This window comes from Triticum aestivum, chromosome 4A, assembly GCF_018294505.1.
Source record: "Triticum aestivum cultivar Chinese Spring chromosome 4A, IWGSC CS RefSeq v2.1, whole genome shotgun sequence".
In the NCBI taxonomy this organism is placed as follows: domain Eukaryota; kingdom Viridiplantae; phylum Streptophyta; class Magnoliopsida; order Poales; family Poaceae; genus Triticum; species Triticum aestivum.
In genome coordinates, this window is record NC_057803.1 from 701,964,143 (window position 1) to 701,981,791 (window position 17,649).

The window sequence follows — 17,649 nt, forward strand, 5'->3', positions numbered from 1 at the left end:
AATCGCCGGTTCCACGAAACCAACTCGCCCATCAGGGCGTGCTACCTCGCCTCTCCCTGGCAACCAAGTCGCCTAGGGGAACATGGGCACGACCCCCAAAGTTGCCGGTTCCATACCAACTCGCTACATCGGGGCGTGCTAGGTCGCCCCACCCTGGCAACCAAGTCACCTAGGAGAACACGTGCACGAACCCCAAAGTCGTCGATTCCATGGAACCAACTCGCCCGTCGGGGCGTGCTACCTCGCCTCACCCTGGCAACCAAGCCGCGCTTGAGGAATACGGGCACGACTCCCAAAGTCGCCGGTTCCACGAAACCAACTTTTCCACCGGGCGTGCTACCTCGCCTCACACCGGCAACCAAGTCACCTAGGGGGAATACGGGCACGACCCCCAAAATCGCCGGTTCCACGAAACCAACTCGCCCATCAGGGCGTGCTACCTCGCCTCTCCCTGGCAACCAAGTCACCTAGGGGAATATGGGCACGACCCCCAAAGTTGTCGGTTCCATGAAACCAACTCGCTACATCGGGGCGTGCTAGGTCGCCCCACCCTAGCAACCAAGTCACCTAGGGGAACACGTGCACGAACCCCAAAGTCGTCGATTCCATGGAACAAACTCGCCCGTCGGGGCGTGCTACCTCGCCTCACACCGGCAACCAAGTTGCCTAGGGGAATACGGGCACGACCCCCAAAGTCGCCGGTTCCACGAAACCAACTCGCCCGTCGGGGCGTGCTACCTCGCCTCACACCGACAATCAAGTGGCCTAGGGGAACACGGGCACGACCCCCAAAGTCGTCGGTTCCACGAAACCAACTCGCCCATCGGGGCGTGCTAGGTTGCCTCAATACCGGCAACCATGTCGCCTTGGGGAACACAGGCACGACCCCCAAAGTCGCCGGTTCCACGAAACCAACTCGCCCATCGGGGCATGCTACCTCACTCCACCCCGGCAACCAAGTCGCCTAGGGGAATACGGGCTCGACCCCCAAAGTCGCCGGTTCCACGAAACCAACTTGCCCGTCGGGGCGCGCTACCTCGCCTCACACCGGCAAGTCGCCTAGGAGACACTAGTGCAGAACCGGGCAATAGCACCGGTTCGTAAGGCCCTTTAGTGCGGGTTACATAACCGGCACTAAAGTGTGGTCACTAAAGGTCCCCCCCCTTTAGTACCGATTCAGCACAAACCGGTGCTAAAGGGCCACCACGTGGCACGAGCCAGCTCCGGGGGCCTGGAGCCCTTTAGTACCGGTTGGTAAGACCAACCGGTACTATAAGGTTTGGGGGGTTTTAGTTTTGTGATTTCTTTTTCATTTAATTTTGTGTTTCCATTTTAATTCTTTTTCATTTGCTGGTAATCATGCATATATATATATATATATATATATATATATATATATATATATATATATATATATCATCAATGTCTCACAAACCACCATATTAATTAATTCACACATACACACATGTATAGCTATATACAATTTCTCCTACATATGCATGTTGCCTTCGGAGCCAGTGGCATTAGCCTAATTGGTGCCTTCGGAGCATGATGACAATTGGAAGTGGTTTTCATAGGGCGGCAGCGGGTAATAGTATTCTCCCTTCGGATTTATGACCTGGTCGAGCAAAAACCACGCTATTTCCTCTTGAAGTGCTTCTACGCGCTCCGTTTCTAGGAGCTTCTCCCGCACCTCTTTGAACTGTTAAGAAGGAGATCAATATGCATGTGTATTAGTTTCTGTGACTAGATATCAATAATGGTGTAAAAATTGTGAATAGTGTTCTGACAAGCGTACCCATTCCTGTCTTTGAGATCTGCTCCTTTCAGACGCCATATTGCGAATGTTCTCGCAAACGCAGAATGCACACAGATTAGTCCCCTGCGCCTGCTTCAGGGCCTTTACGAGAATGGAATTTGATCAGATAATAATTAATCAAGCATGATAATTAAAGAGATGGCAGCTAGCTAGCTAGCTAGTACTACTTAATTACTTACCTTAGATCGAAACCATCTAAGCTTTGGTTTCCATTCGACTTCCGTGACCTTGATGAACCTTGCCCAAGCCCTGCCCCGCCGACAAAGAAAATGAATAAAGGGGTTATTAAATAGTTCATATCATGAAATGACGAACTAAATAGGCCGAGATATATAGTTAATAATGATTGAATTAAATTACCTGTTGACTATCCCAAACAGGATGTTATAGTCAGTTTTTGCTTTGAGTAGTGAGTCCAGTATTTCAACTGTTTTGTCGTCAACTTTAATGATACACAAGACCCAGTGAAATCTGCATGCACACACGTTTGCATGTCTTAATTAAGCGGGCATATGTAAGCAAAAACATGTAGCTAGCTAGTAGGCAAAAACAGAGAATTTGTAGTACAAGATAGTGTGACTCACTGGAAGTTCTAAGGAAGTAGTATATCTTCATTGTATTTGAGGCGCTTCAAGAACTCTAGCATATTGTCCTCTACGTCCTTTTGCTGACGTGGATTCATTAGCCATGCGTATTCATTAACGGTGTTTGGGTCAATGAACCCAATGCCAAAGCGTCCACCTTTTCTCATTTCATACATCTTCATCCTGCATAATACCACAGAAAAGAATATAGTGAGGATAATTACAGGTATTGATTGATCAAAAGGATCACTACAGCTAGCTTGAGACTTAAATTACAGAAAGAAATCACTTACAGACAATAGCAACTGACGATAGATTTGTCGAGTGCGTCTTGATTGTATAACTGAAACAGTTCAGAATACTCAACGGACAGAGCTTTCTCATGGAAGTAATGCTCCTCCTTGACATTCACCATGAGGGAAAATCGATCTGAAATGTTGGTAATGTTCATGTACCATTGATGCAATTCATACATTCTCGTTGGGAGGTTCTTGACCTTGTCTGGCGCGACAAAGGTTGGCCCCGGACATATTTCCGTTTTATTTCATCCTCTCTAAGCACAGGCATGGGCTCGATCTCGAGGAGTTGTCCAACAGTGATGTTGAGAACTTCAGCCTGCATTATATGCTCCTCCGTTATTACCACATTGCCCACCTCGGGAACGTGCACTGTTTGCCCACAATAATATTGGGCGCGCGTACTGTCACGTGTTGTTGGCACAACAAGCGAGGGGATCGATTGCGCCGCCTGTTCTCCTAGCTGGGGAATGGTTTTCCCGCATTTTTTGTCAACTGCTTCTTGTTTGCTCGATCCCGATGTAGACGTGCTCGCCTCCTTTTGTAGACGTGCTCGATTTAACTTCCTGATGTGGCGCTCATAGTCTGTGTCAACAGGCTTGGGAGCTGGTGGTTGAGTCATACGAATGAAGTGGTCAATCGTTTCCTCGGGCACTTTCTCCCTTGGCGGCGGTTGCGGTTTCGGTGCAAAATGGGCTTCCACCTCGGCCTTCGATATGGCTGCGATTTCCTCTTCGGACCTGTCATAAGCCCTCTGCGGAAGAGGCGTGAGGCTTGAACCATATTTATATCGCTTGCCTCCGCCTATACTTCCTGTACTACCTCGACTCGTACCGCTATGCACCATAGCTGCGGGGTGTCTCTTCTTTGATTGCTGAGGCGGCGGAGACGGCTGACGGGGCTGAGTTGGACGAGGAGGAGTGGCCTGAGGTTGTGCCGGACTTGGAGGAGGAGTGGACGTCCGACGCTGTGGCGGACTTGGAGGAGGAGGAGTGGCCTGACACTTTGCCGGACTTGGAGGAGGAGTGGCATGACACTTTGCCGGACTTGGTGGACTTGCAGGAGCGGGAGACTGCTGACTCGGTGGCGGACTTCGACGAGGAGTCGGCTGACGCGGTGTCGGTGGCCTTTGAAAGATGATGCAATCCTTTTTCCATAGGATGATACGATGTTTGGCCTCTCCGAGAAAGCGCTCGCCGTCACCTCCAGGAATGTCAAGCTGTAGCTCCGAATATGGTGGGTCCACCACCTCATCAACCAAGACACGAGCATAGCCCGCTGGAATCGGATTGCAATGGAAGGTTGCCTCGGGGGGATTTGTAAAAGCAACGGTGTCCGCCACCTTCATGGATATGTTCTTCATTTTGACGTGTAGCTCACAGTTAGTGTTCTCCGTGATGTCATCCACGGGGTATCTACCCAGCATTGCGTCGTCCTGGGCGGCCGAACCCACGCTGCTTCTCGGCATGGATGTGCCGGTGCTATCCAATGATGGATGGTCCGCTAGCTGCTGCAGCTGCTGAGACCCCCTTTGCTGGGTAAGTGAGTCGATCTGCTCCTGCTGCCGCTGGAATTTGACTGCCAATTCCGCTTGACTTGCTTCTAGGCCTTGAAGGCGTTCATAGTCCCGCTTCCTCTGCTCCTCCTCCATCTTCCTCTTCTTCTCCTCCGCAATCTTCTTTCTCGCACGGGTTCTGTAGTCGTTGTTCCAGTCTGAAAACCCCTCATACCACGGAATAGCGCCCATGCCTCGTGTTCTTCCCGGGTGTTCAGGATTTCCCAGGGCACGCGTAAGCTCGTCGTTCTCTCTGTTGGGCTGGAACACCCCCGATCGTGCCTCTTCTATTGCAACAAGTATCGCATCGTCGGCTCCCTTCAGACTTGCCTTCGTCGAAACATTGCCTGTCTTCGGGTCCAACTCCCCCCCATGCGCATAGAACCAAGTCCTGCACCTGGGGGGCCAGCTCTTAGTAACCGGAGTGACACCTGCATCCTCCATCTCTTTCTCAGACTTATCCCACTTAGGCATTGCCACCGCATAGCCACCTGGCCCCAGCTTATGGAACTTATCCTTTTTTCGGCATTCTTCTTGTTTATTCTCGACCGTTCCTTAGCTAATTCCGAATCCTTGAATTTCACGAAATCGTCCCAATGAGCACGTTGGTTCTCTAGTGTTCCCTCGAATACTGGAGTCTTCCTTCCTCCCTTGACGTACTTGTCCCATTCACGATTCTTGTGGTTCTTGAATGCAACCGCCATCTTCCTAAGAGCAGCGTCCTTGACTTTCTGCACATCTGCTTCTGTGAAATGATCTGGTAGGGTGAAATGTTCCATGAGAGTATCCCAAAGCAGATCTTTTTGATTCTTGTCGACAAAAGTAACATCTGGACGTGGAGCAGCGTCCTCTTTGTCTTTTTGTCTTTTGTCTTTTGCTGGCTCTCTCCATTCTTGAAGGGAGATCGGGAGTTGGTCCTTCACAAGAACTCCGCACTGACGAACGAACTTGTCCGCAATCTTCTTAGGCGCTAATGGTTCGCCATTAGGTTTGACTGCCTCGATATTGTACTTTACGCCCTCCTTCAACTTTTTGTTCGGGCCTCGTTTCGTCCTTTTGCCTGAAGATTTGCTCGATCCGGATGGCTGAAAGAACAAAGATCGATTCGTTAATATATCTGCAAGTCATTTAAAACATGTGATGATCACCAGATACCTGCTTATATAAATATATATACCTCGCCGGTCTTTGTTGTTTCAGGATCAACATGTTCTTCGTCATCGTCATAACCGTAGTTCATGACTTCATCAATTCGGTCGTCGCGATCGAATATCATATCACCCTCTCCGGTGTTGTTTAGAAATTCGGAGCCGTCATAATCTTCTTTATTCTGATCATCATCTGGCCCGCGTATCATATCGAACATGGTCTGTTCTCCCTCTCTGTCGGTATTGTCTGCCATAGCTTTTATTTAACTAATCCAAAAGAAATATAAAACAATTTAGTATTCAAATTACATCGTCTCGAATAATAGATATAATCTCGAATACATCATCTAGAATAATAGATATAATCTTGAATACATCGTCTCGAATAATATATAATATTGAATAGTACATCACTGGCTAGGTAGCTAATTAAAGATCGAATACTACAGAAGAATCTAGGACACTCGCGGTTCCTGCGGCGCGGGCGGTGGACACCCAAAGAGAAGGAACCCTCACAGGATCATAGCTGAAGTGAGATCCCCGAAGATACTGCCGGGTATTGGAGAACCTGCCGCCCTCTAACGCAACCATGTAGCGATGGACGTGCTCGTCCTCCTCCCTGACACGTCGACGTACCACCTCCGGCGGGGCCGGGTCCCTCCGCACCGAAACTGGCCCACGCAAACGCCACCAAACGAGATCAGGGTCGACGACGGGACCCGGGGCCGGGTTCCTCATCAAGCGGCGCGCCCCTCCAAGCAGCACCTCCCAGTGCCAGCCCGGCGGAGCCCAGTCCCGGACATGGGTCGGCTGGACGTCATCGTGGACGGGTCGACGGCGAGGATGCGGGCCGGGCATCGTCGAGAACAAATACTAGCTATATGCCCGCAAAAAGTAACATTTTTTTAATGATTGGATTTTGATAACTAAAATTTCTAACATTTCTATATAACACTAAAAAATTTCCATACTAATTAAACACTAATTATATCCATCTAACATGCATTCATACATATGTAATAGTGAAAAAATAATAATCTAAATAATCTAAACTAATTAAACATACAAAATACGTGTGTGTGTACTAATTATCTAAACTAATTAAACATACAAAATAATAATCTAAATAATCTAAACTAATTAAATACTAATTATCTAAACTAATCTAAACAATCTAAATAATCTAAAATAGTAATCTAAACTAATCTAAATAATCTAAACTAATCTAAAACTAATTAAACATGCTTGTGTGTGTGTGTACGGGCTCGGGGCCGGAGGGCTCACACCGGGCGACGGCGACGGCGAGGCGAGGCGACGGCCGGGGCGGCGACAGCGGGGACGGCGCGACGGGGACGGGGACGGCGCGACGGGACGGGGACGGCGCGACGGGGACGGGGACGGCGCGACGGGGACGGGCCGGGGCGGCGACGGAGACGAGGGCGGCGACGGGGACGGGGGCGGCGACGGGGATGGGGGCGGCGACGGAGACGATCGAGGGCGGCGGCGACGGCAACGGAGACGACGGAACAGGGGAACAAACAGAGGGAAACTGAAATTTTCGTAAGTCTTGTATATATAGAAGGCACTTTTAGTACCGGTTGGAGCCACCAACCGGTACTAAAGGCCTGTTTTGGCCAGGCCAAGCGGCGGGAAGCGACCCTCTTTAGTACCGGGTGGTGGCACAAACCGGTACTAAAGGCCCCCCTTTAGTACCGGTTTGTGCCACGACCCGGTACTAAAGGGGGGTGCGCTGGCGCAGGTGCGGTGCGGCAAGTTTAGTCCCACCTCGCCAGTCGAGGGGCTGCCGCACTGGTTTATTAGCCCCAGTGCGGTAGCTCTCTCGAGCTCCTCTCCTAACCAGGCCTACTGGGCCTACCTGTCCTCTTTGCCTAGTGGGCCTACTGGGCCTTCGCGGGCCTGCATTCTGGCCCAACGAAAGGTTGTGTCGTTAGTCGTATGCAGGCCGCTTTGGCCCAGTAGGCGGGCTTTTTTTCTTAATTTTTTTTGCTTTATTTTTTTGTTTTATTTATTTTTGAGTTGTTTTTTGTTGTATTTAGTGTTTCTTTGTGAATATTTTTGCTTTAGGTACAAAAAATTACAAACTTTCTGTTAGTGCCGGTAGATTTCAAATTTGAATAGTTTAAATTTTGAATTATTTGAAATTTGTGTGAATCACTAGTTTGTGAATAACTTAACTTTGAAAAAAGTTTTTTTAGTGATTCTTTTTTCTTATGTTTAATATTAGTGTGTTTTATCATTATATTCAATTTAGTAATGCTTAGGTTATTTAAAAAATGAAATGCCTTTGTAACAGTTCAGTTTTCGTCGGAAACCCTGATACTTCGAAAGAGATTGTCCATTTTGTACACGAAGTGCATCCAGTTTTTGCCGTAACCCTCTCTACTTTCTTGCACATGCTATTTGTATGAAATTATGATACCATGCCAACTTTCAACCTTTTCTGAGTTCATTTGAATTGCTTTTCAATTTCAGGGTCATTTAGCTGGAAAAAAAATCAGTAAATGCATGAAAAGAATTTGTTTGCACATAAAATTTCTTCGCGTTTCAAATGCCAAAACACATAACTACCCTAACTATTACAGACATTCCCTCCTGGGTGTGAAACACAGAAGAAAGTGATGATAGTGAAGCCGATCACATCCCAGATCTTTGGGTGTGAAACTTTTTCTTCGCGTGTGTCCCTTTGCGCCGTAACCATGGAAAATCTTCATCATTTAACGGGATGCTCGGGTCAATATTCACTGTGAATGGAGCAATTTCATCAAACTTTTCATAATCTTCTGACTTGTCTGTCTTGTCATCCACTCCCACGATGTTTCTCTTCCCAGAAAGAACTATGTGCCGCTTTGGCTCATCGTACGATGCATTCGCTTCCTTATCTTTTCTTTTTCTTGGCTTGGTAGACATGTCCTTCACATAGAAAACCTGTGCCACATCATTGGCTAGGACGAATGGTTCGTCTGCATACGCAAGATTGTTGAGATCCACTGTTGTCATTCCGTACTGCGGGTCTTCCGTTACCCCGCCTCGTGTCATATTGACCCATTTGCACCGAAACAAAGGGACCTTTAAACCACGTCGATAGTCAAGTTCCCATATGTCCTGTATATAACCATAATATGTTTCCTTTCCCGTCTTGGTTTCTGCATCAAAGCGGACACCACTGTTTTGGTTGGTGCTCTTCTTATCTTGGGCGATCGTGTAAAATGTATTACCATTTATCTCGTACCCTTTGAAAGTCATTATATTCGAAGATGGTAACTGGGACAGCAAGTACAGGTCATCTTCAATAGAGGTGTGATGCATGGTACGTGTCTGCAACCAGCTGGCGAAACTCCTGGTTTGTTCACGTGTAATCCAGTCATCAGACCGCTCCGGGTGTTTGGAGCGTAGCAAATTCTTGTGTTCATCCATATACGGAGCCACCAAGGCGGAATTCTGTAGAACTGTGTAGTGTGCTTCAGTGAGAGAATGTCCGTCCATACATATTATTTGTTCCCCTCCTAGCGTGCCTTTTCCATCCAGTCTGCCCTTATGCCGCGATTCAGGAACACCAATCGGCTTAAGGTCAGGAATAAAGTCAATACAAAACTCAATGACCTCCTCATTTTGATGGCCCTTGGAGATGCTTCCTTCTGGCCTAGCACGGTTATGAACATATTTCTTTAAGACTCCCATGAACCTCTCAAAGGGGAACATATTGTGTAGAAATACAGGACCCAAAACGTTAATCTCTTCGCATAGGTGAACTAGGACGTGCGTCATGATGTTGAAGAAGGATGGTGGGAACACCAACTCGAAACTGACAAGACATTGCACCAAATCATTCTGTAACCTTGGTATGATTTCTGGATCGATTACCTTCTGAGAGATTGCATTGAGAAATGCACATAGCTTCACAATGGCTAATCGAACGTTTTCCGGTAGAAGCCCCCTCAATGCAACCGGAAGCAGTTGCGTCATAATCACGTGGCAGTCATGAGACTTTAGGTTCTGGAACTTTTTCTCTGCCATGTTTATTATTCCCTTTATATTCGACGAGAAGCCAGACGGTACCTTAATACTGAGCAGGCATTCAAAGAAGATTTCCTTCTCTTCTTTGGTAAGAGCGTAGCTTGCATGACCCTGATGTATGCCGTCTTCTCCGTGCATACGTTGCTGGTCCTCCCGTGCCTCAGGTGTATCTTTTGTCTTCCCATACACGCCCAAGAAGCCAAGCAGGGTCACGCAAAGATTCTTCGTCACGTGCATCACGTCGATTGCGGAGCGGACCTCTAGGTCTTTCCAATATGGCAGGTCCCAAAATATAGATTTCTTCTTCCACATGGGTGCGCGTCCGTCAGCGTCCTTCGGAACAGGTTGTCCGCCAGGACCCTTTCCAAATATCACCTTCAAATCCTTGACCATATCATGTACATCAGCACCAGTACGGTGGCGAGGCTTCGTCCGGTGATCCGCCTCACCTTTGAAATGCTTGCCTTTCTTTCTTACGGGATGCCTGCTCGGAAGAAATCGACGATGTCCCAGGTACACATTCTTCTTACAACTATTCAAATATATACTGTCGGTATCATCCAAACAGTGCGTGCATCCGCGGTATCCCTTGTTTGTCTGTCCTGATAGGTTACTGAGAGCTGGCCAATCATTGATGGTCACGAACAGCAACGCCTTTAGGTCAAATTCTTCCCCCATGTGCTCATCCCACGCACGTACACCTGTTCCATTCCACAGTTGTAAGAGTTCTTCAACTAATGGCCTTAGGTACACATCAATGTCGTTGCCGGGTTGCTTAGGGCCTTGGATGAGCACTGGCATCATAATGAACTTCCGCTTCATGCACAACCAAGGAGGAAGGTTATACAAACATAGAGTCACAGGCCAGGTGCTATGGTTGCTGCTCTGCTCCCCAAAAGGATTAATGCCATCTGCGCTTAGACCAAACCATACGCTCCTTGCGTCATCTGCAAACTCCTTCCCGTACTTTCTTTCGATTTTTCTCCACTGCGACCCGTCAGCGGGTACTCTCAACTTTCCGTCTTTCTTACGGTCTTCTCTGTGCCATCGCATCGCCTTGGCATGCTCTTTGTTTTGGAACAAACGTTTCAACCGTGGTATTATAGGAGAATACCACATCACCTTGGCAGGAATCTTCTTCCTGGGGCGCTCGCCCTCGACATCACCATGCTCATCGCGGCTGATCTTATAGCGCAATGCACCACATACCGGGCAAGCGTTCAAATCCTCGTACTCACCGCGGTAGAGGATGCAATCATTAGGGCATGCATGTATCTTCTGCACCTCTAACCCTAGAGGGCAGACAGCCTTCTTTGCTTCGTACGTACTCTCGGGCAATTCGTTGTCCTTTGGAAGCATATCCTTTATCATTACCAGCAACTTTCCAAATCCCTTGTCAGATACACCATTCTCTGCCTTCCATTGCAGCAATTCCAGTGTGGTGCCCAGCTTTTTCTTGTCACCTACGCAATTCGGGTACAACAATTTTTTGTGATCCTCTAACATGCGCTGCAACTTCTTCTTCTCCAAATCACTTGCGCAGTTTCTCTTTGCATCGGCAATGGCCCGACCTAGATCATCAACGGGCTCATCTGATGCCTCTTCTTCAGATTCTTCCCGCATTACCGGCTCAGCTTCTTCCCCCATTGTTGTATCATCGTATTCAGGGAACCCATGGCCAGGATAGCTGTCGTCGTCCTCTTCTTCTTCATTGTCTTCCATCATAACCCCTCTTTCTCCGTGCTTGGTCCAAACATTATAGTGGGGCATGAAACCGGACTCAAACAGGTGGACGTGAATGGTTCTTGACGTAGAGTAATTGCGACCATTCTTACAGCCAGCACATGGACAAGGCATAAAACCATCCGCCCGCTTGTTTGCCTCAGCCGCAAGCAGAAAAGTATGCACGCCCTCAACGAACTGGGGAGAGCATCGGTCATCGTACATCCATTGCCGGCTCATCTTCATTACACAACACCGAATAGACCAAATTAATACAAGTTCATACATAAAGTTCATACAACACTTAAATGCAACAAACAAATAACTCTCTAGCTAAAGCATTTAAATGCAACAACAAATGCGATCAAGATCGCAACTAAGGTAACAATTGATCCAACAGCATAATGATACCAAGCCTCACTATCGATGGCATATTTTCTAATCTTTCTAATCTTCAAGCGCATTTTCTCCATCTTGATCTTGTGATCATCGACGACATCGGCAACATGCAACTCCAATTCCATCTTCTCCCCCTCAATTCTTTTCAATTTTTCTTTCAAGTACTCGTTTTCTCTTTCAACTAAATTTAACCTCTCGACAATAGGGTCGGTTGGAATTTCCGGTTCACATACCTCCTAGATAAAAATATCTATGTCAACTTGATGGGCATAATTTGTCATAAACACGAAATGCAACAAATAGTTTTAAAAGAGAATATACCACATCCGAATCATAACAAGGACGAGGGCCGACGGGGACGGATATCAAAACCATGGCACTATGTATAACAAACAACGTACTGGTAAGATAATTATTATACGAGTAACTATATATCCAAATCACACAAACATCAATTTTTTATATAAAATTTCATGAACAAGAGGCTCACCACAAGGTGGTGCCGGCGACGGGACGGTGCGGGCGATCGACGGTGGTTACGACGGAGATTTAGAAGGCACTAAGTAAACCACACCTACATATGCAAACTAAGTGTTATTTTGACCTCAAATTGCATATAAATCAAATACTAGCACATATATATATATTTCCTCCCAAATTACTAAACTCACAAATTAATAACTATATAAAGCATTGCAAGAGCTAATCTAGCAATGAGAGATGAAAGGACAAAGTTGCTAACCTTTGTGATCATTTGAATGGATGGGGCCCTTCAAATCTTGACAAATTTTGGGCAAAATGTGTGATGAGCTCGAGGGGAGAAGAGGAAGAACAGAGAGGAGAGGAGAGGGGAAAGGGGGGAGAACAGAGCGAGCTGGACGAAGGGTTTATATGCAGGAGGACCTATAGTACCGGTTCGTGGCACGAACCGGTACTAAAGGTGCTAGAGGGGGCCCAGACTGACAACATCCTGCCACCACCCTCATTAGTACCGATTCGTGGCACGAACCGGTGCTAAAGGTTAGCCACCAACCGGTACTAATGAGAGCGGCCCGGCTAGCCGTTTGAACCGGCACTAATGTATACATTTGTGCTGGCTCTAATACAAACCGGCACTAATGTGCTTCACGTTTGATCCTTTTTCTACTAGTGGGAATACGGGCACGACCCCCAAAGTCGCCGGTTCCACGAAACCAACTCGCCCATCGGGGCGTGCTAGGTCACCCACCTGGCAACCAAGTCGCCTAGGGGAACACGGGAACGAGCCCCAAAGTCACCGGTTCCATGAAACCAACTCGCGCACATTGGGGCGTGCTACGTTGCCCCACCCCGGCGTTCAATTCGCCTAGGCGAAACACGTGCACGAACCCCAAAGTCGCCGATTCCATGGAACCAACTCGCCCGTCGGGGCGTGCTACCTCGCCTCACACCGGCAACCAAGTGGTCTAGAGGAACACGGGCACGACCCCCAAAGTCTCCAGTTCCACGAAACCAACTCGCCCATCGGGGCGTGCTAGGTCGCCTCAACACCGGCAACCATGTCGCCTAGGGGAACACAGGCACGACCCCCAAAATCGCCGGTTCCATGAAACCAACTCGCCCATCGGGGCGTGCTACCTCGCCCCACCCCGGCAACCAAGTCGCCTAGGGGAATACGGGCTCGACCCCCAAAGTCGCCGGTTCCACAAACCAACTTGCCTGTCGGGGCGTGCTACCTCGCCTCACACCGGCAACCAAGTCTCCTAGGGGAAAACGGGCACGACCCCCAAATTCGCCGGTTCCACGAAACCAACTCGCCCATCGGGGCATGCTAGGTCGCCCACCCTGGCAACCAAGTCGCCTAGGGGAACACGGGCACGACCCCCAAAGTCATCGGTTCCACGAAACCATCTCGCCCATCAGGGCGTGCTAGGTCGTCCACCCTGGCAACCAAGTCGCCTAGGGGAACACGGGCACGACCCCCAAAGTCGCCGGTTCCATGAAACCAACTCGCCGCATCGGGGCGTGCTAGGTCGCCCCACCCGGGCAACCAAGTTGCCTAGGGGAATACGGGCACGACACCCAAAGTCGCCGGTTTCACAAAGCCAACTCGCCCGTCGGGGCGTGCTACCTCGCCTCACACCGGCAACCAAGTGGCCTAGGGGAACACGGGCACGACCCCCAAAGTTGCCGGTTCCACGAAACCAACTCGCCCATCGGGGCATGCTAGGTCGCCCCACCCCGGCAACTAAGTCACCTAGGGGAACACGTGCACAACCCCAAAGTCGTCGATTCCACGAAACCAACTCGCCCGTGGAGGCATGCTAGGTCGCCCTACCCCGGCAACCAAGTCACCTAGGGGAACAAGTGCACGACCCCAAAGTCGTCGATCCCATGAAACCAACTCGCCCGTCGGGGCGTGCTACCTCGCCTCACACCGGCAACCAAGTCGCCTAGGGGAATACGGGCACAACCCCCAAAGTAGCCGGTTCCACGAAACCAACTCGCCCATTGAGGCGTGCTAGCTCGCCTAAACCGGTGTTCAAGTCGCCTAGGGGAGCATGGGCACGATCCCCAAAGTCACCGGTTCCACGAAACTAACTCGCCTGTCGGGGCGTGCTACCTAGCCTCACACCGGCAACCAAGTGGCCTAGGGGAACACGGGCACGACCCCCAAAGTCGCTGGTTCCACAAAACCAACTCGCCCATCGGGGCGTGTTAGGTCGCCCCACCCAGCAACCAAATCGCCTAGGGGAACACAGGCACGGCCATCACAGTCAGCATGGTCCTCGGGGAGCTCATTGAGATCAAGGCCGGCCATCTACACATTTTAGAACACAAAATAGAGGAAGGAATTAATAGATAAGCGACATAATGTGAATGAGACAGTAGCATTTTTTTCCTCTCTTTTTTTTGTCATGTAAGAAAACTAAATGAGCAGGGGTGCATCTTTTCACAATCACTGCTAGGTTCACATACCAGCCTTCTTCTCATGTTTTTGTAAGCAACTATACTTTTACCTCCTTTTTTAGCTGAATCTCTTTTTTGATTTTTGCAAGGGACTGGACTTTTTTGTTCTTACTTCTTCCATACTGTTTTGTAAGAAACTAGACCTTTTGTATGCAACTACAATAGCTCATTGTCCATTTTTATTATCCCCATATTAGTAACAATTTTTCATACAACAACCAGTCAAGATTCTACAAATAATTAGTCTCTCTTCTTTGTTTTTTGCAGAAGCACGGTGTAAGACAATAGGCAAGAAACAATTCAAGAGCCAGCAACTCTATCTAGCACCATGGTTGTACAGGAACAGGGGATCAAATTTGGGGCAAGATTCAAATCAGGCTTTGCAACACTGGGGTACATGAGGCAAATCTGCAACACTGGGGTACAGGATGTACATCTGGGAAGTTCGACTAGTTATAGTAGAAGTAAGAAGAATCTCATGATCAAAATTTCTGGAACAGTCCAGTTATTACCTTTTGTTGTTCTTCCCCTGGGGGAAATTTGCCAATTCTGCCAACTTTTTTGCCCACGTTTTCTTCAGATTGTTGCCTGGTCAAGACAAAGAGTTGCAGACGAGTTTGTTTTCTTCACGATCTTTTCAACTTTACTGTGTTCTTTGATGCGGGGAGAGGGAGCTCCCCGCTGCTAGGACATGGTGTGTGGTGGCGGCTGGGGGAAGAAAGAGAGTTGCCGTGAGTTATCTGGGGCGATGGGGTAGTGGGGGATCACGTGAGGGGGGTGGGGGAGAGGGGGGAGATGTTTCTTTTTCCCTTTTTTTTCGCCGGAGACGTGGGCACCTTTCTTTTTTGACGACTTGGTGGGACCGACGCGGGGGAAACTTTCCTAAAATACCGGCCACGAGATCCTCCCGCATAGCGCGCGGGTACGCAGCGTCCATTTCTATATAGGTGAGTTGTCTTTTCTCGGCTCTATTTGAAGGTCCGACTTGGGGTCACAGAATCGTCTAGTGCAGACGTGGGGAATCAGACGTGGGTCATATCAAGTCGGATGCGACGGCAACGTGAACATTTATCAGAAACGACGGACCTACTGATTATTCATTGGAAAAATACAGCGGCAACCACATTGGTTGATTTGAATCGCGATCGAGGACAGACATATTGTATTTCCTAATTTCGGGCGCAACAAACTGAAACCTGAATGTTACGATCAACCGAAGGAAATGTAGAACGAAGATAACACCGAGGAGATTGGCAACATTCTGCAATTTAGTGAGCATCCATGATCTATGTACAAAATCTGGCATGTTTGAGTTCAGCAGAGCATACAGGTATGAACTATGATTCTGATTCTGAACGAGCCCTTGCCCTTCCACGTCTGGAGGCCGAATCCCTCGTCGCCGACGACGACGAATGAGGTTCTTCAGGATTGAAGCTGGACAGCAGCAGATCAAGATATCCCCGACGTATCACACGAGGCCGCGGCGGCGACGGCGGCGGCCTTGAAGAGGAGGAAGGTGAGGCGCTCGAGGGAGAAGTAGATGAAGGTGCCGCTGGAGTGGGTGAAGAAGCACCCGAAGCTGGCGCCCACCACGCACTGCCACCCCACGCCGTACCGCCGGTCGAACTCCTGCACGCGCGGAAACGATGGATCCTCAGCGACGACGAACCAACCAATTAATGGATAGATGAGGAGATGGGCGGGCGCAAGGATGTCGTACCGTCTTGATGTGGCCGGCGATGGCGCGGCAGTCGTCGACGTCGAAGAGGTCGAGCGCGCGGGAGGCGGCCGACGTCGCCGCGGCCTGCATCCTCGCCGGCATGTCCGTGTCCTCCACCACCGCCTTGCCCTCCAGCATTCTTCCCTTCCCGCAGTGCTGGTTCGTGGTGGTTGGCCGTTTCCTTGATTCTTGGAGGAAATGGAGGAGACGTTGAGCGAGTGGGGGAAGGAATCTCTGCGAACGGACGGAAGAAGGTGAGGAGGAGGTCGGTGGCTATTGCTCTGCTTTTACCTCCGGGTTTGCTGGAAGGTTCTCCTTTTTAAGGGAATCTTATATTTCTTTTCTGAAAGAAAAATCAGAGGAAGTTGCCTAAAAACAAATTGGGATTCTTTTTTAAGGAGACTTTTTAATCTTATAATTATCAAGGAAAAAGAAAATTACCAGTCCCATAAAAAGACAACCAGATACATAATGACAAGTAAAAAATAAAACTACAATAAAAATCATACTATTTATGTTGTTCTTGCCATTGATTGTCGCCAACCGGAGATTAAAAATTACACCTAACCAACAGTAAAGGAAATGGACACCTAAAAATGCCCTCATTCTATCAGACTTTAAAGACTGCAATAGTTGCTTGCCGCTCGAAACGAGATATACAAATTGCCAACCAAACATTTGTTAGAGCATCACCCCTTGTAGTATAGCTTGCAATCCATCACCATGCCTGGGAACAACATAAAGAAGATGTCGAAGTCAGCTAAACCAAAGCCAACCAATTGTTCTTCTCGATAGGAACATCAACTGTTAAGATCCGAAGAAAGCCAAAAAAATCTGGAGACACAAACTCCCACATGCCCTTTGGTGCCATTGGATGAGACGTCGTCGAGGTAGTGAGAGGCCACAACGACCTTATTCTAGCACGATATCGTTGCCACCACCTCATCGATGCTGCCACGGGAACAAAACCTAGGAAAAGAAAAAAATTTGAAATAGACAGGTCCTCACTCCTCTTGCCGCCACCGAGGCCACCGGACGGGGGAGAGGAGGGCGGCTAAGGCGGCTGCGTCGAGAACACCTTTGGCGGCGACTGGGGTTTTGAAATAGGAGGCGTATTCGTACTTTTGATGACATTGCAAACAAGGAATTAGTATGCCACGTAGAGTATATAACACAAGGACCGCTTATCTATGAGGCGACTGGTCATTTTAAGCTTCTTCCACTTATCTTTCAACCATGGGATTGTGTTGCAGTGCTTTCTTTCTCTACTTTCTTCTTCTTTCATTAATGGTAAGCACCGACCACATCGCCTGTGCCTGCCACTCATGTACGCCTCTGTCGCCCCCTTGCTCAAGCCACCATCCGTTGTGCCACCTTCACCTCCCCCCCCCCTCGGGCCATCACTTTAACACCCCCGCCCCC

The 17,649-nt window shown here is 48.7% G+C and overlaps 1 protein-coding gene across 1 annotated transcript; it reads right to left on the reverse strand.

The window, feature by feature from the left end:
• Positions 1-15,757: 15,757 nt before the first annotated feature.
• LOC123083223 (dynein light chain LC6, flagellar outer arm-like) lies at positions 15,758-16,502 on the reverse strand. Its single transcript, XM_044505316.1, has 2 exons — positions 16,228-16,502; positions 15,758-16,136 (listed from the first exon to the last, which is right to left on the reverse strand). Exons 1-2 carry the CDS (start codon positions 16,363-16,365, stop codon positions 15,957-15,959), a joined length of 318 nt encoding a protein of 105 aa, XP_044361251.1. The 5' UTR covers positions 16,366-16,502; the 3' UTR covers positions 15,758-15,956.
• Between the last annotated feature and the right edge of the window lie 1,147 nt (positions 16,503-17,649).